General features: G+C 40.5%; 2 protein-coding genes across 2 annotated transcripts; one reads left to right on the forward strand and one right to left on the reverse strand.

Annotated features, from left to right (window-relative positions):
- The first annotated feature begins 321 nt into the window (after positions 1-321).
- On the forward strand, positions 322-15,365 carry LOC104418124 (callose synthase 5). Its single transcript, XM_010029359.3, is given in 41 exon segments — positions 322-505; positions 667-767; positions 1,167-1,288; positions 1,461-1,557; positions 1,634-1,744; positions 1,873-1,988; positions 2,101-2,191; positions 2,487-2,578; positions 2,667-2,793; positions 2,917-3,054; positions 3,143-3,219; positions 3,312-3,390; positions 3,471-3,596; positions 3,692-3,806; positions 4,771-5,105; positions 6,205-6,257; positions 6,335-6,395; positions 6,500-6,581; positions 6,662-6,711; positions 6,863-6,949; positions 7,388-7,659; positions 7,800-7,884; positions 7,962-8,122; positions 8,614-8,737; positions 8,824-8,918; positions 9,022-9,139; positions 9,240-9,391; positions 9,746-9,855; positions 9,946-10,071; positions 10,150-10,218; positions 11,285-11,471; positions 11,565-11,676; positions 11,773-11,892; positions 11,976-12,091; positions 12,177-12,260; positions 12,362-12,474; positions 12,556-12,785; positions 13,329-14,126; positions 14,474-14,524; positions 14,622-14,807; positions 15,050-15,365. Coding segments are annotated over 41 exon segments (5,784 nt in total). The 3' UTR covers positions 15,281-15,365.
- Positions 15,366-16,572: 1,207 nt separating this feature from the next.
- On the reverse strand, positions 16,573-21,101 carry LOC104418126 (BTB/POZ domain-containing protein At2g13690). The gene is made up of 2 exons (XM_010029360.3): positions 20,130-21,101; positions 16,573-17,822 (listed from the first exon to the last, which is right to left on the reverse strand). The coding sequence occupies exons 1-2, from the start codon at positions 21,099-21,101 to the stop codon at positions 16,881-16,883; spliced, it is 1,914 nt and encodes a 637-aa protein (XP_010027662.2). The 3' UTR covers positions 16,573-16,880.
- Between the last annotated feature and the right edge of the window lie 342 nt (positions 21,102-21,443).

Genomic DNA, 21,443 nt, shown 5'->3' on the forward strand with positions numbered 1-21,443 from the left:
ATTAGCGAATAGAACGTCGCGTTTCTCTGGAAAATGGAAGGAGGATCGTATGCGGAAGTTCCAGATTAGGGACTCGTCGTCTAATGATCGTGTTTAGTTTTTCCAAATGGCGCTTCTCTCGTCGTGATACGAGCAACTAGGGTGGAATTCTCGTGGGGTTGAGCTTCGGTCTTCATTTTTTTTTGTGCCTGCGAAGTTTCCTTATCTTGACGGATGCAGTAAATTTCGCTGTGGTGATGTGCGTTTTTGATTGTTCAACTTTTTTTGTGGGCAGGACGGGGAAAGAAGCCGGAGTAGGTTCCGCTTGAGCGGTGGAACCCAATGGCGAGCCACGAGTCAGGTCCTCAAGGGCTCTCTCGGCGGCCATCTCGGAGCGCCGCCACCACCATATTCTCCACTGAGGTGTTCGACAACGAGGTCGTCCCATCGTCGCTCTCCATCATCTCTCCCATCCTTCGAGCAGCCAAGGAGATCGAGCATGAGCGCCCTCGCGTCGCCTACCTCTGTATGCTCGCCTATATAAACCAATTGCCCCTTCTTTGATTTGATCGGCTAATGAATGAATATGAAGTGCACAGCTGCATTTTTTGAGTTACTGTATCTTCAGTTATTGGTTCCATATTTTTTATAGCTAAGTGACACATTTATTATCCCTGTACCTCTTAGGCCGGTTCTATGCCTTTGAGAAAGCGCATAGGTTGGACCCGAATTCCACAGGACGTGGTGTAAGGCAGTTCAAGACAGCTCTCCTGCAGCGATTAGAGAGGGTAATTTCTTCTCACCTCATTTGATTCTGCCTCCAATAGTCCGCTCTTTTGATGCTATCTAAATTCCACCTTCCATATATATATATATATATATATATATATATATATATATATATATATATATATATATATATATATATTCTAGATGTTGAACAACCATGCGTCTTTTGCATTAATTCAGAAATTCGTATCTAGTGAGTTAATCGATAAAAAGTGGGGGATTTGGTCATATGATTGTCTAAAATGTCAGCTGCTTAGACTCTGCCATCACCAATATATGACGAATAAATCATCTCAAGTAAAGCGGTGCAATCTGTTTGACGTAAACAATGAAGAAACAGCTATATCGATCTCTGTTTACCATAGATTGTGGACTGAATTGAAGGCTCTCTTACTTAGGACAATGCGTCCAGTCTGGCATCTCGGGTGAAGAAGACCGATGCACATGAATTTGAGAGCTTTTATTATCAATACTATGAAAATTATGTGCAAGCACTGGACCAGGGGGAGCAGGCCGACAGGTATTTATATAAGTTGATCTTTTTGTTCTCTCTTCATCGCCATTTGGAACACCCCTTTCACATATCATGGAGGCTTTTAAATGATTTAGTAAAAGAAGTGATGATGCAATGAGACGATCAGATCCTTATGAGTTGAACTGCTGCTGCTCTTCCTTTAAAATTTGTTTGACAGAGCTCAACTTGGCAAGGCCTATCAGACAGCAGGAGTGCTCTTTGAAGTTCTTTGTGCTGTTAATAAGTCCGAGAAAGTAGAAGAAGTTGCTCCAGAGGTAGTTTACTAAATTGTTTGTTGAGAACTCAATTGACTTGATTGTTGCAATGCTTAATTTCTTTTTCTCTGAGCAGATTATCGCTGCAGCTAGAGATGTCCAGGAGAAGAAGGAAAAGTATGCGCCTTATAATATCTTACCCCTGGATTCTGGTGGGGGATCCCAAGCTATTATGCAACTTGAAGAGGTACTTTCCTCGCTTTATTTGCTTACATGCTATTCTACATTTCATATACAGAACACATGTTGGTGTCCCTTGTCCTGACCGTTCTTTTTGCGTTACAACCTTACTTAAATTGTCTTACTGTATCTCAGGTAAAGGCTGCTGTAGCTGCCCTAAGCAACATACGCGGCCTTAGTTGGCCCACTGGATTTGAGCAACAGAGGCAGAGAGCTGGAAATTTAGATCTTCTTGATTGGTTAAGGGCAATGTTTGGGTTCCAGGCAAGTCTACCGACAGTAAATGTGATCTATCAGTACCTTGAAACCACATCACTGTGTTGCACTATAAGGACTTTGTTTTTTGTCTGCAACTATACAGAGAGACAACGTCAGGAACCAGAGGGAGCATTTGATTATGTTTCTAGCTAATGTTCACATAAGGCTTCATCCCAAGCCTGAACCTCTGAACAAGGTAGGCACCTCCACTCTACATCAGTCATGGTAAGGAGTTTATATTGATTACATGGCATTATAGAGATGGTGGTAGACAGCATAGTTTAAGAACCAGTGGCTATACCGTCTAGTTAGCCCTGAGAGTGTGGATTATTGGCTCTGAAGGCGCATGGCGACACAGTCCTCCAATTAGAACATCTAGCGAACGTCATCAGTCTCTGTCATATTTCTGCCTATGAAGGCCCGGTGGATATTGCATTCCCTAATTTTCTTCTCTTTCCGACATCCTCAAACATCGGTTTTTTTTTTTATAGCTTGATGAGCGAGCTGTAGATGCTGTAATGAGCAAGCTCTTTAAGAATTACAAAAATTGGTGCAAGTTTTTGGGAAGAAAACACAGCTTGAGGTGAGAACGGGATATTGTAGTGAATAAACTTGAAATTGTCATTTAAATTCCAAAAGAGCACAGTACTAAGCTTCATATCTTTGTCCAGACTCCCACAGAGCCAACCAGAAGTTCAGCAAAGGAAGTTACTTTACATGGGTCTATATTTATTGATATGGGGTGAAGCAGCCAACGTTCGGTTCATGCCGGAGTGCCTTTGCTACATTTTCCATAATGTTAGTACTGTTTCAAATGCTAAGACAATTCCTCCTGTTATTCCCAACCTATGTCATCTTCACTCGTTGTCTTGAGCTCCCAATTTAGTAAGGATTTGAAGTTCAAAACTGGTTCATTATCAGATGGCATATGAACTTCATGGGCTGTTGGCTGGGAATGTTAGCATTGTCACTGGAGAAAACATCAAGCCTTCTTACGGAGGGGATGACGAGGCTTTCCTTCGAAAGGTCATAACCCCTCTATATCGTGTCATAGAAAAGGTACATAAGCCCAAACATGCACTAATCTTATCAAACTTTAGTTTATCCTTTATGGATTCAGACAAATGAAGTTTATGCTTGATACCAGGAAGCCATGAAGAGCAAAAATGGAAAAGCTCCATATTCAGCTTGGTGCAACTATGATGATCTAAACGAATACTTCTGGTTCGTGGAGCATTCAAACCAAAATCAAGCAGACCATAAATTGTAATCTTTGTTTTACCGCTTAAATTTTAATTCTCAAAACATGTTTCCAGGTCTGCTGATTGCTTTTCTCTTGGTTGGCCGATGCGAGATGATGGCGATTTCTTCAAATCAACACGTGACTTGATCCAGGCATGGCAGCTTTAAGAATGATTATCTTTAGATAGTAAGATTAAAACTGTTATCTCCACTAACTGTAAAAACCATTCCAGGGAAGAAAGACTTCACGCAGAAAAGGTGGAAGCACTGGGAAATCAAACTTTGTGGAGACCCGCACATTTTGGCAAATTTTTCGAAGTTTTGATCGTCTGTGGACGTTCTATATTTTGGCTTTACAGGTTTGCAAAGACGAGATGGGGTGATCTTTACTCACACTACATGTTGATCTTTAGTAAATCTGCTAAATTTGGAATGATAATGCTGTTGATGGCAGGCAATGATCATCATTGCATGGAGTGGAGTAACACCAATGGAGATCTTCCAGAAAGAAATTCTTTATAAGATCTCTAGTATTTTCATCACAGCAGCATTTCTTCGATTCGTTCAGGGTATGTCAAAATTCCCAAAAGTTGGAGTGCTAAACTCTAAGCACTTTCAATAATGCCTTCACTGTTACACAATTCAGGCAGCACTAAACAAAGCACTGACTTATAAAGAGTAATTCAGCATGGAATCAGGGCATTGCCTGAATTTCTCAATATTTAATATTCCTAAAGCAAGTTCTTTGCTGTGATCTTGATTTTCTTTTCTTTTTTTTTCTTTTTTTCTGGTTGAAATGGTTTTGTCTCTCTCTTTGAGGAAATGTTGATCAAGAGATGATACTGTGAAAGGAAACCTTTCCATGTCTTGCTGGTTTCTAGAAGAAGACACAACAATATATGGGTAGAAAGGAGTGAAAACGTGATTCTGCTCACAAACAAAGTTACTTAGAAAGCAACAGACCTCCAACTGTTTCCTGGATATGTTTTGCCATCTGATTTTTTGGAATGCACATCTTCTTGTGCTTGGAGAATAACTAAACACACATGAAGAATGCTTCTTTATGCTTGTTATCTAAACTTGCATTTCTAAATTCATTCTAAGAAACTCGTTGGATTTCATATGAACGTTTCATGATCATCATCAATTAAAGATGTCACTAGATGGTTCCAAGTGGGTCCATGATAGCCTATTGAATGTAACCATCTTGCCGATCTTTGTGCTAAACAAACTCATGTAAATATTTAATTATTTAAAAGATTGTTGATGACTCTTGCCAAGAACTGCATTGTATTGCTCAAGGACCACTTCAGCATCTGTTTTGGTGTTTTTCTGGAGAACATACAGGCAATTCATCCTATTATATAGTTTTTTTTTGGTCAGTATCCTATTATATAGTTGTGTAGCTTAGTAATGCAGTAGTCTATGGTCCATGAGCATGTCAACGTTGATACCTTAAGTTTCATTTAATGAGATTTTCTGTCAGCTTTGATGAGTTAATTGAGTTTTCTCGCCTTTTATATCTTTAAATAGGTGTATTGGACCTCGTTTTGAACTTCCCCGGCTATCATAGGTGGAGGTTCAGCAATGTTTTAAGAAACATCCTCAAAATTTTGGTTGGTCTAGCGTGGACTGTCATTCTTCCTCTCTGCTATGTGCAGTCAACCACAGTGGTCCCCGCTGAAATAAGGAATTTGATCTCATTCCTTCCTGAAGTGAAAGGAATTCCTCCTCTATATATCATGGCTGTAGGCATATATTTGCTTCCAAACGTACTTGCAGCTGTATTGTTTATTTTCCCAATGCTTCGGCGTTGGATTGAAAGCTCAGACTGGCATATTGTCAGATTTCTGCTATGGTGGTCACAGGTATCTACGTCATGGCTTTTCACTTTGCCTGTTCTGTTTATAATACCAGAGTATTCTTTGTACATGTAAAGGAAAATTTTGAAAACAAAATCACGTGCCATTGTCTTCTTGAGTCCATGGTTTTTGTCCTACGGTCAAAACAAAGCATAGTCTCATTGACATTAGAACATTTATAGTCTGATCACTGTTGATACCAAACTTGCTGCACTTTCACGGTGACTTCTAGTGAAGCTACCATACCCTTGCTAATGACACGGTTGTGTGGATGGAACCTAAACAGCACATTTCATCTTGAAAAATGGCAAGGCATCTTCAATTCGTAAATCACTAGCAGATTACAATGTCTGATATATTTTTCAAAAAATTAACAATGATACAGACATTCCAGCAGGACAGGAAGAAATTCGAATTGGCAAATATTAAATCTACTATGCATCAGCATATCCAAATTTTCCATACTCATAGATAGTAACATTGTTGCTGAGTCAATAAATCATAAGTTTGGAGGCATAGACACGCTGATGCATGTAAACGGTCAACATCCTATCCAAGTCTGCATAGCATGGGAGCTATCGCGAATATTTCAGGAGATCAAATGTAGGAAAAGCATTGGGGGGGCATGCATTTGTAGAGAATTTGGAAACAAGTTACTGAATCAAGAATATAATTGCATGCATTGGTATTGAGAAAAGAAGTTTTTCTTGCAATAGGGAAGGTCATGATTTGGAAAAAATAGTACACCAACTTCTAGAGATGTTGCAAGCATGATGTTCAATTAAATGCTGTAGAGGCATGTCATCAAGCATAATATTGTTAGAAGTAATTTTTCATCAAAAGGACTTGCAGGTATCTACAAATGACCCATATGTGATAATAATTTGTATCATCATGCTTTCCCTTTCCGTATTGTGGTAATTCATTCCCGCTTGGCAAAACTTTGTTAGCTGTTGATGAAGTGGATAAAAGCTGCAATTAACTTTTTGATGCTCATTTGACCACTTATGCTTTCCACTTTCATTCTTCATTTATAAATCCACTACAAGTCTAAAGATCATTAGCTGTATGGGGTTCTTAACCTGCACATGTTTGATATCTTCAGCCAAGAATCTACGTTGGCCGGGGGATGCATGAGAGTCAGTTTGCCCTCATTAAGTGAGTTCGCTAAACATAGATGCAGATTATTAGGTAGTCAAGAGTTTATGTCTATCTAAACCAATACCTTGTTTCAGGTACACCATCTTTTGGGCAATCCTTATATGTTCCAAGTTCGGGTTTAGTTACTTTGTACAGGTAGCAAAGTTCATTTTCTACTTTTATGTTTGCTTCTAGACTGAATATATTTGCTTGTTTCGTTTGCATTTTGACCTCTCATATTTTGTTCTGGTGCTTCACAGATTAAGCCTTTGGTGAAGCCAACAAAGGATATTATGAATATTACTCGCATCAAGTATGAATGGCATGAGTTTTTCCCTAACGGTACTGCCTATATACAACTGTGCTTCTCAATTTTCTATTAAATGTGTCATTCCTTGTTAATATCTCTGTTATGGATGCAGCTAAAAATAATTATGGAGCAGTTATAGCACTCTGGGCACCAGTAATGATGGTGGGTCTAGCCATATCCTATTGGTTCTTTCAGACTCTTATAATTTCATGATTTTTTTTTGCTTGACTATATTAAACTGATCTAGAATTGTTTTTCATGCGTTCTTAAAATTTACTGCTTTACCTGATATTTATTTACAACAACCATGCAGGTTTATTTTATGGACACGCAAATATGGTATTCCATTTTCTCAACTTTGTATGGTGGCATCATTGGGGCTTTTGATCGCCTAGGAGAGGTGATTTACTCAAATTTGAGCTGTTCATAACCTTTTCAGTACCATTTGCCTGGTGGTCACGTTATCTGTAGTCATCTAAAGTGAACTAGACAAGCTAATTTTAATTTGTACTGGCAAGATCTAAGTTGGCAAGCTTGAAACTTTCCTCCTCTGAATATACAGGTCATACACCTTCTGATCATTCTTGATATGTGTGATATTTCTAAGTAAAACCTGACAATAAAGGTTCATTTTACTGCAGAAACTGTGCTGAATGCCATACTTAATATTACTGCAGAAAGATATATTTTTTAAAAATTTTCCTTAATACCCATTCTTCTCCATACTCCCAAGCTTTCATGGTATATAAGATCAAGAACATGTCTCTACCATGCTTAGCAATTCCAACATCACATCTTCTGTGGCTGCTTGATTTCACTCTACATTTTCTTATCATAGATACGAACATTGGGCATGCTAAGATCTCGTTTCCAGTCTCTACCTGGTGCTTTCAACACATATTTGGTACCCTCAAACAAGTCGCAGAAAAGAGGGTTCTCTTTCTCAAAACGTTTTGCAGAGGTTTGACTACTGTACTTACACCATTGAATTAAAGTCATACCACTGAATCAATTAGAGTATAACTGCATCTGGATCCTACTTTTGGCAATTTTTAGGTTCCAGCTAGCCGGAGAAGTGAAGCTGCAAAATTTGCTCAGTTATGGAATGAAGTGATATGTAGTTTCCGTGAAGAAGATCTTATAAGCGACAGGAAAGAAACCTTACCAGAAAATTATGTCACATAGTCAATGCTATCTAATTTTGTTTGCAGCTGGATTTTATGAACTAACTTTGCAATTGTCTAATTCAGGGAGATGGATCTGCTGCTAGTTCCTTATACATCTGATCCTAGCCTGAAGATAATTCAGTGGCCCCCATTTTTGCTTGCTAGCAAGGTTGAACATAGCCCTCTTTATATAGAAATTTTTCTACATCAACAATTTACTTCATTGACTTTTGGTCTACTCTGCAGATACCAATAGCATTGGATATGGCTGCTCAATTTCGATCTAAGGACTCTGATCTTTGGAAGCGTATATGTGCAGACGAATACATGAAATGTGCAGTGATCGAATGCTACGAATCTTTTAAACTTGTTCTCAATGTTTTAGTGAATGGGGAGACTGAAAAGAGGTTTGTGTTATAGTATACATATCATGTCCAGAATGCATTTACTGCCAATTAGAACTGACATTTCCAACGCAGAGGATCTTTTGCGTTCATTTAGATAAGCATTCCACCATTCATCAACTACACATCCAGATTCTAGATGGAAAAGAATATCAAATGACTTCTAGTTTAAATCAACTTTTTCTAGGCAACTTGTACTTTTTATTTAATCTTTGTCATTTAAAGGGATCCGAGCGATCATAAATCTGCTTCCATTTCCACAGCTGCTTTGTCCCATTTGGTGAATTAAGGTTGAACTATTTGTCACTAATGTGCTTTGGCAATATTGTAATCTTTGGACCTGGAACATAAATAACAAAATTTCACTTTATAAGTCAGTGGTTATTGACTCCTAGCTATTAACCACCCATCTCTCCCTTCCCCAAGAAATAAAGTATCAGGCGCAATGTTTAGACCTAATGGCATGGCTCATGACATGATTTATCTTTTCACAGAATTGTGGGTGTAATCATCAAAGAAGTCGAGAGTAACATTTCAAAGAATACATTCCTTCAGAATTTCAGAATGGGTCCTTTACCAACTCTTTGTGCGAAATTTGTGGAGCTTGTCGGAATCTTGGTGAGTGCTTCTCATCTGAAACATGTTGCATGAGAAATACTTAGCTGTAATATGAGAAGTCAACTTCACTTCTGTTTTTATGGCAGAAAGATGCAGATCCAGAAAAACAAGGTAGAGTGGTGTTGCTTCTGCAAGACATGTTAGAAGTAGTTACAAGTGATATGATGGTGAATGAGATCAGGTTTGTTGAATGAGACCTATTACTTTGGGAAAGGAGTATTTGGTTTATCAGTGAATCTTGTGGAGGCTAATCAAATTTAGCTTCTTTATTGAATTCCTCACAGGGATGTACTGGAGCTCGGGCATAGCAGCAAAGATACTGGCAGACAACTTTTTGCTGGTACTGATCCAAAACCCGCCATATTGTTCCCTCCTGTGGTAACAGCACATTGGGAAGAACAGGTATGTATAGTCGTTTACCGCATGAAAGTGTTATTTGCTAGCTGTTAACTTCAGAATTTTACTGGGAACAAGTAATATCTGTTGCTTTTAATATAATTAGATAAGGCGCCTCCATCTCCTGTTAACGGTGAAGGAGACCGCCAGTGACGTACCCACAAACCTTGAAGCTCGTCGAAGGATAACTTTCTTTGCCAATTCACTCTTCATGGATATGCCACGTCCTCCTCGTGTCCATAAAATGCTTTCATTCAGGTAAAGAAAGAATATTGACAAAGCTGATCTTTGCTGTCAATATGCCTATTTCACAGTATGATTCAATTAAATAGTCTACTATCAAGGCTAAGGTGTTCTGAATCATTAGATCACACTTGCTTGCATTCCTTCTCTCTAGATGACAGGCTGCAAGAAGGATCTTGTGCATTTAAAACTCTTTCCTTCTCCTACAGTTTCCACTCTTGCATTGGTTAGAGTTGTTAGCAATCCAGTTTGACAATTTCCATCTTTAAGGATTCATCTGCATGGTGATACTGCTTTTTAGAATAGTTCCTCCATGATCCATCTAGCTCTCATGCTGTTAAATTCTTTGATTTTCTTGTGTTTTGGCAGCGTCTTGACTCCATACTATAGTGAGGAAACTGTCTATTCCAGAGCTGACCTTGAGTCAGAGAATGAAGACGGTGTGTCCATCATATTTTATTTACGGAAGATCTTTCCAGGTTTGTGACAAACGAATTGATATAACTTTTACTTCTTGAAAATTTATTGATGGAATTCCACTAATTCATTCACCATCTCTATCTGACCAGATGAGTGGGATAACTTCAAGGAGCGACTCAACTGCCATCATGACAACGAGATCTTTGAAAGTGAAGAGAATATTCTGCAGCTTCGCCACTGGGTCTCTTTAAGAGGACAAACGCTCTTGAGAACCGGTAATTGATTGGATTAACACCCATTTTGAACTCACGAAGAAGTTTTTTCTCATGTTCTGGTCATAATGGATTCTGCAGTTAGAGGGATGATGTATTACTCGAGAGCATTGAAGCTTCAGGCTTTTCTTGACATGGCTGATCAGGAAGGTTGGTGATATGATTCCCCTTCATATGCGATTAGCAACAAAGTGATTTTTAATCTGCAAGAACTCATATTAACCCTAGAGTTCAGCAACTAGAGCAACGAAATGATGGATTAAATGCAAAACTAATAAATAGCTCTAATTGTACAGTTTATCAAACTTTAGGATACCATGATGAATCTCTGTGTCACCATGCATCAGCATGAAGTGAGATAAAATTGTTCATGAGATGCATGCCCCCAAGTCCTTCGATTGAGCAACAATGCAGTAATTTGTGCATAGAGATTGTGAATATGGCTATATGTACTTGAAAAATTATGCAGCTTTCGCTCCTTAAAACAATATATTTAAAAAGCTCATGTGTATGTCCATTTGTATAAGAGTATCTGGAATATGATATACCTCTCTGGTTGTCAATATGGCTGCTCAGAGGACCTAGCTATAGTTATTGCATTGAAATCATTAGCAAGTCATGTTTCCATGTGATTACTGCTGAAAACTGAAGCGGCGCAAGATTCTGGCTTTTTAGGAGAGGAACGTTCAAATCATGAAATCCGGTGTATGGCTCTAAATTTGGCCTAAAGATGTGGGGATGACACAAATAATAGAAAAGTACGGAGAGTAATCTGAATTTGACTGAACATGAGCACAATTACCTTGAAACTTACTCTACTTGACAGATTTTGACCTCCTTGATACCCAAAAAAAAAAAATAATAAATGAATAAATTATTCTGGTGATCAAAATATGGGCTTATTTCAACAATGAACAAACTTAAGACATATTATTGATAATCACCCATGACATGACAGGAACTGGCATTAATATATGAATGCCATTCTATTGGTTCTTAAAGTTTAATGATTTTCATCTTCATTTAATATAAGCAATAGTTTTTTCCACAAGGTCGTGAATTTATTTCATAGGGGTATGGGACACTCTATTCAGATTCTGTTAGCAACGATCGTCTACAAAGACAGAATGCACTTGAATGCATGCACATAATAAAGATGCTAGACAATAGTCCCCTCCGAAGCTTACATGTTTTCCTTTTATTTTCCTGCAAACAGAGATACTGCAGGGCTACAAAGCCATAACAATTCCATCAGAAGAAGACAAGAAAGCTAGATCTCTGTCCGCTCAATCAGAGGCAATGGCTGACATGAAGTTCACATATGTTGCTACCTGTCAGATCTATGGAAATCAGAAGCGAAGTGGAGATCGTCGAGCTACAGACATACTGAATTTGATGGTTAAGTATGTTCTCTACCTCATGAAGTCTTGGTGTTCATTGAACCTTCTCCTGAGATCACTTATGTGAACCCTAACTATTGATATCTTTTTATTCAGTAATCCTGCACTACGTGTAGCTTATATTGACGAAGTTGAAGAACGCGAGGGTGTAAAGGTACAGAAGGTGTATTACTCTGTATTGGCCAAAGCAGTGGACAATCTAGACCAGGTGAATAGCTATATAAAATCGTTTTTCTTCAGCATAGGAATATCTTCTTCCAGCAATTCCAATAAAGTTTCATTGTTTATGTTGTGCTCTTTAAAGGAAATATATCGCATAAAACTACCGGGTTCAGCTAAAATAGGAGAAGGGAAGCCTGAGAATCAGAACCATGCCATAGTTTTTACTCGAGGGGAAGCTCTTCAAACTATTGATATGAACCAGGTAAGTGAGTAGATGTCTTATCACTCTATCAACTTGAATCTTTGAACGTAATTAAGATACTGTATGATGCCAATTCTCTGCAGGATAATTACCTGGAAGAAGCTTTTAAGATGCGTAATCTGTTGGAAGAATTTAACGAGGATCACGGAGTACGTCCACCTACAATATTAGGTGTCCGTGAGCATATCTTCACTGGAAGGTAGGATGAGAATTTCACAGTTGAAATTGTTTTCTCCGAAGTATCTTATTTGTTACTTCTGAGAATTATTGACTGTGAATTGCAGTGTTTCTTCTTTGGCATGGTTTATGTCAAACCAAGAAACCAGCTTTGTCACCATTGGCCAGAGAGTTCTCGCGAGGCCTTTGAAGTAAGCTTAGCACAATATTTATCTATTTCTTAAACTGAAATGGTTGGACAAAGCGTTGGCCCATCCCGTATATTTCATATTGCTCAAATTGTCTTTTTCAGGGTCCGGTTCCACTATGGACATCCAGATGTATTTGACAGAATCTTTCACATTACACGGGGTGGTATAAGCAAAGCTTCTCGTGGCATCCATCTCAGCGAGGATATTTTCGCTGGTAACAACTAACAAAAATCTCCTTTGACCCCCCACAAAATTGAAGTTTTTTTGCTTCTTATAAAGTATGATCTCTGTGTAGGATTCAATTCAACACTTAGACGAGGGAATGTCACTCATCATGAATACATACAAGTTGGCAAGGGTCGAGATGTTGGACTCAATCAAATATCACTCTTTGAAGCAAAGGTAGCTTGTGGTAATGGGGAGCAGACTCTTAGCAGGGATATCTACCGGTTGGGACACCGGTTTGACTTCTTCCGCATGTTGTCATCCTACTTTACAACTGTGGGTTTTTATGTCAGTGCAATGGTAAGTCCTGTTGACGTGGGATTCAATCTGAGAAATGCCTGTATCTCCAACACAAGCTGATTGAAAGTTGAAACTTCCAGAAAATGTGCTATTTTTTTAATTCCTTAGCTTTCTTGACTGATCTTGTAACTCTAAGGATGGAAATCTGCAAGGTAGTTCTTGTTTGCTTAGAAACTCACATTATTCCCAGGCACATCAACTAAATGTTCTGCCAACTCTACTCAGGGTCCTCTAGCGCATTGCTGTGACATACCTCTGCCTTTAGCATCTGCCTTTAGATTTTCAAGATCTTCTTGGCACATGCCTCTCTGCCTTCAGTATTTGTCCATAGATGTTCAAGACCTTCTTAGTTGGTTCAATGCATAATCTTACCCCTATCATCAAGAAACAAGACTTGAGCTTGGGAAATTGTGATTACCAGTTTAATTTTGGTGATACCTTTATCATATTACTAGTCCTACATATCTTCTTTGTTTCCATCATGCAGATGTTCGTCCTTGCTGTCTATTTCTCATACCGATTCTCTTTGTTTCTATTATGCAGATGGTTGTCCTTGTTGTCTATCTTTTCTTATATGGCAAGCTCTACCTGTCGTTGAGTGGATTAGAAGCGTCAATATTTAAGATTGCCCGTGCTAGGGGAAATGACCCGCTGAAGAATGCCATGGCTTCACAGTCTGTTGTCCAACTTGGGTTGTTAATGGCCTTACCCATGGCAATGGAAATTGGACTGGAAAGAGGTTTCAGAACTGCATTAGGCGACATCATAATTATGCAGCTACAGCTGGCAGCAGTCTTCTTTACTTTCTCTCTCGGTACAAAGGCCCATTACTTTGGACGCACTATTTTGCATGGAGGGGCCAAGTACAGGGCAACTGGCCGTGGGTTTGTGGTTCGGCATGAGAAATTTGCAGAGAACTACAGGATGTATTCAAGGAGTCATTTTGTGAAAGGACTGGAGATCATGATCTTACTAATAGCATATCAGATCTATGGTTCAACATTCGGTAGTTCAACTGCTTATTTGTTCCTCACTGCCTCCATGTGGTTCTTGGTGGTTTCCTGGTTGTTTGCTCCTTTCCTTTTTAATCCTTCAGGGTTCGAATGGCAGAAGATAGTGGATGATTGGGATGATTGGACAAAATGGATGGGCAATCTCGGTGGCATTGGTGTGCCTGCAAATAAGAGCTGGGAATCCTGGTGGGAGGAAGAGCTGGAACATCTACAGAGTACCGGGTTCTTAGGAAGATTTTGGGAGATTGTTCTCTCTCTTCGTTTTTTCCTATACCAATATGGGATCATTTATCACCTGCACGTCGCCCAAGATAACAAGAGCATCCTGGTATGACTGCCTTTCTGGCTTCACAACTTTTCTTTGCCATGTTTCTACATCGGAACACTATGTTTCTGTTCATGATCTGTATAGCTCACTATGCTTCTCAACTCACAAGTTTTCCCAGAGTAGAAAGTCTAACAAGGCAAAGGGCCTCCACTCTTCATCAGTGAAAACTAACAACTCATACATTTTCATGAATCATACGCATTTTACTCGCCACCTGTGATTCCAATATTTTTCCTTCCTCCGCCCACACTGCATAGAAGGTCTTTGTTGGCATATGGCACCAGTTGTTTTATGTCTGATGATTTAGCTGATTAACATCACGAATTCTCTGAATCATTTTGTGGCAGGTTTATGGATTATCATGGCTCGTAATTGTCGCCGTCATGGTCATCTTAAAGGTGAGGAAGCCTGAATCATATTCAGCGGAGATCTTCGGTTTTCTGGTTTGAGTCTCTTTCTAAATGTAGTCTTTTTTTACGGGGAGTCATCTTGCAGATTGTGTCCATGGGTAGAAAGAAGTTCAGTGCTGATTTCCAGTTGATGTTTAGACTCCTCAAACTGTTCCTGTTTATCGGGTTCATGGTCACTCTTGGCATGCTCTTTGCATTCCTTAGTCTCACAGTCGGAGACATCTTCGCCAGCTTACTGGCCTTCTTGCCGACGGGATGGGCCCTGCTGCAGGTAAGTTTCTCGCCAGTATAAAACAACCGAATTATCGTCGTATGTCAGTGCCAGCATTGTGATAGATTTTAGTTCAGCTCTCGTGTAAGCGATTTTAGTCCACGGCGACAAAAAAGGGCTTTCGTGGAACTTACCATCAGTCTTATAATCGATGATTTTCTTCCATATGATTTTCTCTGTGATTGAGCATGGTTTTCGTTCATAACTCTCTGCATTTTTTTTTTTTTAAATTTATGAGGCAGATATCACAAGCGTGCAGGCCATTGGTTAAGGGCCTCGGAATGTGGGGGTCCGTGAAAGCACTCGCGAGAGGGTTCGAGTACTTAATGGGACTGGTCATCTTCACGCCAGTGGCCATGCTCGCATGGTTCCCATTCGTCTCGGAGTTTCAGACCAGGCTGTTGTTCAACCAGGCCTTCAGTCGAGGACTTCAGATCCAACGTATTCTGGCCGGTGGAAAGAAAAACAAGTAAGCTTTAACCGCCACGGTATCATTGTGGGAGGCTGAAGAAGAGAACCCGGCATCTGGAAGAGGAACTTGATCTGAAGTAGCCTTTGCTCGATCGGTGTCGGACCGACGGCCAAGCCTTATATGGCTAATCTAGCTATATAACCTATTTTCATTGATTAGGAAATACACCGGAAGTGTATGTCTATACACCGCCCCTTGTATACTAATCACTTGTATCATACGAAGATGTAGAGAAGACAGAGCGTTGACTTCGGTTATCATTCTTTCATTTGTAAATCCTCCTCCTAGAGGAACACCCCGGCACATACACTACTGAAGGGAAAGCTTTCAGCTTCCATCGCTTTGTTTTCGTAGTTTTCCAACTACATAATCTAAAGCGATATTGGTATTTCCATGTGCATGCTGAAAATGCCAGCGATCTCACACAGAGGCGCTCGGCTTGCTCCTCTCTTTATCAGATGGGGCAAATCGATAAGATCATCAACCCCGGATTGGTGTGATTGTTTGCAGAAGTGGCTTTCCTCATATGACCTGAAGAGCCTGAGAGAGTTTTTCCCCGGGACTTCAAGGACAGTTTCACACGATCTTTTGCATTACTTTCACTCGCGTCTTTCGATTTGTACAAGTCAAGAGCGTAATTCGTTTTCAAGGAAGAACTTCCAATTCTAAGACGGTGTAGTTCCAGATGGGTCAAACCTCTTGATCTTGTGAGGTTTATATCGTTCGGACCATCTGGTTTGTTTGCAGTTGTGTTGATTTTGATTCTAAAAGGAGTTTTAAGAAAGTTCAAAGCACGAGTTGAGAGACATAGTTCAAGAAGGAAGTTTCTATTCTATGAAAGTTTATAGCTCAAACTACATCAAATAGTGCATTGAGTGACGGATAGAGCTTTCGGATCATTGGATTGATGGGTAATTGTGTTTATTTTGAATCGAAAATTAGTTCAGAAAGCTTGGAAAGAACAAGTTGAGCGCTACAGGTCATCTTGAAAAAAGAACTTTCAATTCCAAAAAGTTTTGGCTTCAGTTGGTCAAATAGATGATATTGTGATATGTAGAGCTTTCAAATCTTATCTCATTTGTTCACAGTCCTGTTCATTTTGATGCAAATAGAAAAGCGGAGAGAATACGCAATAGGCAGAAATCTGGCTAGAATAGAGATAAGATTAAAAGAACATAACCAGTAGATTTGAGCACGCCGAAGGTCGATTTTACAAGGAATGAGTAAATATCGTAAACCATTTCCAGAATGCGAACTTATTACTGGATCTTAGTGAATGGTGCACCACAACAATGAAGAGAGAATTCCGGAATTAAGTCCACAATGTGCGAAAAGTTTTAGTTGTCAGTACTATCGCCCCTCCCTTGGGGGTATACATTACTCGATATTTGTTTGGACACTATGTCCAGACTCGAACAATCTTAGGGATTAGATGCACACAGTAGAAATGGGAAGCTGAAGCTCTAAAAATCAGGAAGCCAACTAACATCTTAACAATTTTACAATGCCCATCTCCATATTCACTTCCAGATGTTTTGGAATCTATTGACAGGGCCTAGTAAGAAACATTTCATACAAACAAACAATGAGGGTTGAACGAATTACCTGGACTCTATAGCATTAGTCTCGGAGCCCCTCAAAAATGACCGACGCCACCAAATCTGGAAAGCTTTGCTGAGGTTCGGGCATTCTGATCCATGCTTGGAGAAGCATCTGAACCATTCCATAAAGAGTGCATACTGCTGTTTCAGTGGAATCGTCAGGAGGGTTTGGCCCATAGCTTCCTCCAGCAACTTTATCTCAAGCCCCTTGCGACATCTTTGCAGCCAACCAAAGTCCAGTAGCATAGGGCCAAACCAAGCCTGGAAGAGACCTGCTCTCACTTCTGAATGGCAGTGAAGTCTTCTGGTTCCCATCGCAATGAACAAATTTGCTGAAACCCTACTGAGCTCGTACCTGACCATTGGAGATGCAATCTCATGCATCTTCAGCAGTGAACCTTGATCTGTCCATATCTCCACAAATTCTTCTGCCATTTGACGATCAAGCAGGATTTCCAGCAGCCAGTTAATATTATCGACCTGTCTTGAGATACGTTCTATCAAGGGTCTACTTGTTTCATCCTTTGACGGCGTCTTATGGGTAACAGCAAAACCAGAGGCTTCCTCAAGTAAGCTGACTAAGGAATCAAGACAAGCTTCGCAAACACCATAGAGATCCTCCTTGTTGAGGTCAGCATGGTCCTTCAAATAGACTGAACTTTTGCAAAGAAGGCCCTTTACTAGTGACTTCAGCTCATTCCTTGCATTTGCATCAGTGCATTTGGTAATTGAAAAAACAAGCTGTTTAGCTAAATTCTGTTGGGAATTTTCTGAGTCAAGCATATAAAGTCTGGACAAGATGTCTTTAGTTGTCACATTATCGAAGTTAAACCTTGTGAACAAGCTCCTCAGCTTCTCTTCTTCCTCCTCTGTCCATGGAACAGCCTCCAGATATTTTAAGCAAGACGAAATGCCTCTTTTGAACACAATGCCAGCTGATACCTGCTTAAGATCATTCAACGGGATTGTTAGCTGACCTCCTTAAAGAATCCAAACATCATGATGAACCATGAGTTAGGGTATTTCTTAGTTCACACTGACTGTTCTGCAAATATCTAAAAGAGCAGCGTCCAAATAGCTAAGGCATGAATTCCCATTTAAAAATTTAGATAAGTCGGACACCATGACACATATTGGCACTCAAGACGCTTCTAAGACGGGGTAATTATCCTCCACACTCATCAACTTTCAGTTAATGGTACATAGACAATTGAATCTCAAGTTGGATTCTAATCAGACTTGCAATAAGAACGTGAAAGGGCTGCATCATGCAGTAGATGCACAGAACATGGGCATATTGCTTCCAGTTTTCTCAAAATAAATCTCATTTTGCACACTCAGTTTAAGTGACCCACATATGTTCCTCTATTAACAAGCATGAGGCGAGACTCTTTCTTCAGACAGGCAATTTATTGCTATAAATGAGGAAATCTCTTACACAACCTCATGACAATTAATTCACTGGAGAACGTAAACACCATCCCAAGCAGTATTTCCAATTTTCAACCAAATGCCGCCATTAAATGAGACTCACCACACCATAAAAGTCAAAGACAATGCAATAGCAGTGATGAGAAGGCCTTTGTCAAAGGTTAAATGGCTTGCAAGAAAAAATAAAAGTTGCAATCTGTTTTAATTAACTCATCAGTTTCCACTGGAATAAATGTCAGTGAAAGCAAAACAAAAAGCATGACACCTCAAATGTCTATGGAAAATGAAACATTTCCAGCTTGAAGTTCTGAAAATGGAAATCATGCTAACAATGGTTAATGACAGGGGACCTATTATTAATGCTAATTGTGAACATTGGTTACTAGTGTCCTCACGAAAGGGCGACGATAATTGATACCATTGATTGAGTTTTCAAAAAATTAGTAGGTGGTAATTGTTCAAATTCGAGAGTTGTTATAAAACAAGCAGTAGCAAGTGAAGAACTAATAGTGAGGGTTCCAACTAGTTCATGAAGAGAGGCAAGAGGCGGCCATAAAACATAGTAACTCAAAGTGCTGAAGTGGTAAGAGTAGAAAGGTGGTTCTGGGAGTATGTGCCAACTTTAATAAAGTAAACAGCAGCTGAAGCCAAGGGATAGCAGAAGCAATGGTTTCTGACTAGGAACAAGCAGGTGTTTCTAGCTTACATACTTCTGTACTGATTATGAAGTCACTTCCATAGACAAGTTAGAGTGCCAGAATCTACATCAATTTTGGTACAGACACCAGTGGAAATAATGAAAGATACCAAGGGCCAGATCTCAGAAAAATGTTTAGAAGCTATTGACAGTCATCTCTCTCTTAAGAAAAAAAAAGAGTAAGCTTCTACAGCAACACAACAGAATATATTAACTATTCAGAAGATGTGCATTTGCATTTGAGATTTTGGTCCTCCAGAGCCCAGTCTTTTGGCCATCGCGATTTTGAAATTAATTGATCAAAAAGGCATCTTGCTACAGTTAAGGCTCCGTTAGACCAATGCAACTAGTGATCCCATTGAATTGTAAGTATATAAGGGGGAAATGAAATGAAAATGTCCTCTGTATAACTAAAAGTCCACAACTAGATTAATCTATAAATAACTTTTCAATTTTTTTAATAAAGTTTTGACCTGTTGAACTCAATGCAAAACTTTTGCAAAAAAAAAATGCTTTGAAAAATTATTTGTCTCCCGTTACCAGCGAAATAAGTGTAAAGCCCAACATCTAAGCTTCTACCAGAAAAAGGGGAAAAAATATGAAATCTCAAGACTTCATTGAAAGGATGTAGGATGATGTGGGGCGATTGATGGACAGAAATACATCCTGGCACATTGCAAGATACTAGCACACATTCATCCGTGCTGCAAACACATACGAGGGCAGGATGTCCACTTCCTTTTGCAGGGAAGAAGAGCAGCCATATGTGACTGAGAGATTGCTTCAAGTCATATCTGAGACAACCTAAGCTGCATTCACCTGAGATTTTGTTGCCTAGCAGAATCGGTATTTAGCCTTCAATTAAGTTTTGTCTAAGGTGACTGAAATTTGTTCTTACCCACAAAAATTCAAGCTTAGCCATTTAATTAAGAGAGCTCTGTTAAGCTCTGGCTACTGCAAATCAATGCATTTGAAATTTGTAAGTAAATCATCGAACATCATTACACCTCATCTCCTTCTAAACAGTTGCTAGAATAACCATAAACTAGGCAACTAATTTCTTCACTTGGCAAGAAAAACCCAAAAATAGCACCCTTCTCAAGAGAACATAGATTGCTAACCTCAAGTATATCGATGCAGCGATATACACCAATCTTCAAAAGCCTTTTCGTGATGTCATCCTCGAACATCAACTCGATTGTCTCCCGAAATATCCCCAAATTCTCGACCTCGGGCGCCTCAATCCGACAAATGCTCACGGAACTCCCATTTTGGCCGACGCTCTTCTGGTGCTCCGCAATCAAACCCGCGAAAACCTCCGAATTCGCGGACAAAACCTCCGAATTAAGCTCCAAAACTAAGCACCCACCGTTCCTCGCCCTCAAAGTAAGCCTCACATCAAACACATGGTCTGCATTCTCGCTGGAACCCGATCTGGACGAAGACAGGCCCTCGTGCGCGGCCTGGAGCCCCTCGGAGGGCGCCCGGAAGCTCTCCGCCTGCAGCTCCGTCATGGAGAACCTCTCCGACTGGGCGCGGAAGCTGCACTCCCCGGATCGCGGCTGCCCGGCCACTTCCGCCGGCAAGTGAGGAGGCGGATCAGCATCGTGGACGGAATCGGAGTCGATCGGGGAGACCGGCCGGGCGACAGGATCCGGCGGGGATCGATCCGGCCGACGAGGCCGAGCCCCGACCTGGAGCTCTGGGGTGAGTTGGGGATGGAGCCGACGGCGCCGTGCTGCTTCGAGAACGACTCGCGAGGCTTCTCCGGCGGCTTGCCGCCCTTGCCGCCGGGGGCCTTCGGCTGGCCCTGGCTCTGGGAGGCGGCGACTAGGGTTTCGGGGCTGGAGGGCGGGACGGTGAAGGAGCAGCACCAGGAGGTGCGTCGGTGGCCGCGGGGCGGCGGCCGGGGACGGCGGCGGGGCGGGCTTCCGCCGGCCGGCGGCGGCAGCGGCGGCGGCGTCGGGCTGAGCAGGGGGCGAGTCATGGCTGAGCCGGGCGGCGGGGGGCCGAGTCACGGGCGAGTTCACGGGAACGGAGCCATCGCGTGGAGCGGCAGAGGAGCGAGTTCGAGAGTGAGTGGCTCGGTCCATTTTATACTGGCGAGTGGAAAATATAAAAATTGTAAAAATGGAAAATGAAGATGGAAAATGGACGGTGGAGATTTCGCGATGGGTGTCCTCGGGAAGGGTGAGGATTTGGAGTTTAGTTCGGTAAGTTAGTTTTGTCTGTTGGCGTGGAAAATTAGGCGAACCTCTTGCCCTTTGTTTTGTTTTTTACTATTGAGCACGTTACCCGAGACTCGCCATTAGAATCTTGATTTTATTTTTTAATCGTGGAATTTCCCGTTATTTTTTTAAATTTGATTTGATATTAAAAAATTCAATAATTGCCTAAACAAAAGATTGCTGATTTGATTTGTCAATCAAGGCATA

Source organism: Eucalyptus grandis, chromosome 9 (assembly GCF_016545825.1).
Source record: "Eucalyptus grandis isolate ANBG69807.140 chromosome 9, ASM1654582v1, whole genome shotgun sequence".
Lineage (NCBI taxonomy): Eukaryota > Viridiplantae > Streptophyta > Magnoliopsida > Myrtales > Myrtaceae > Eucalyptus > Eucalyptus grandis.

Coding starts and splice junctions, on each gene's coding strand:
- LOC104418126 (XM_010029360.3), bottom strand. CDS start 21,101: ATGGACCGAGCCACTCACTCTCGAACTCGCTCCTCTGCCGCTCCACGC. Junction 17,823..20,129: donor GCTGCATCGATATACTTGAG/GTTAGCAATCTA, acceptor GATCTTAAGCAG/GTATCAGCTGGCATTGTGTT.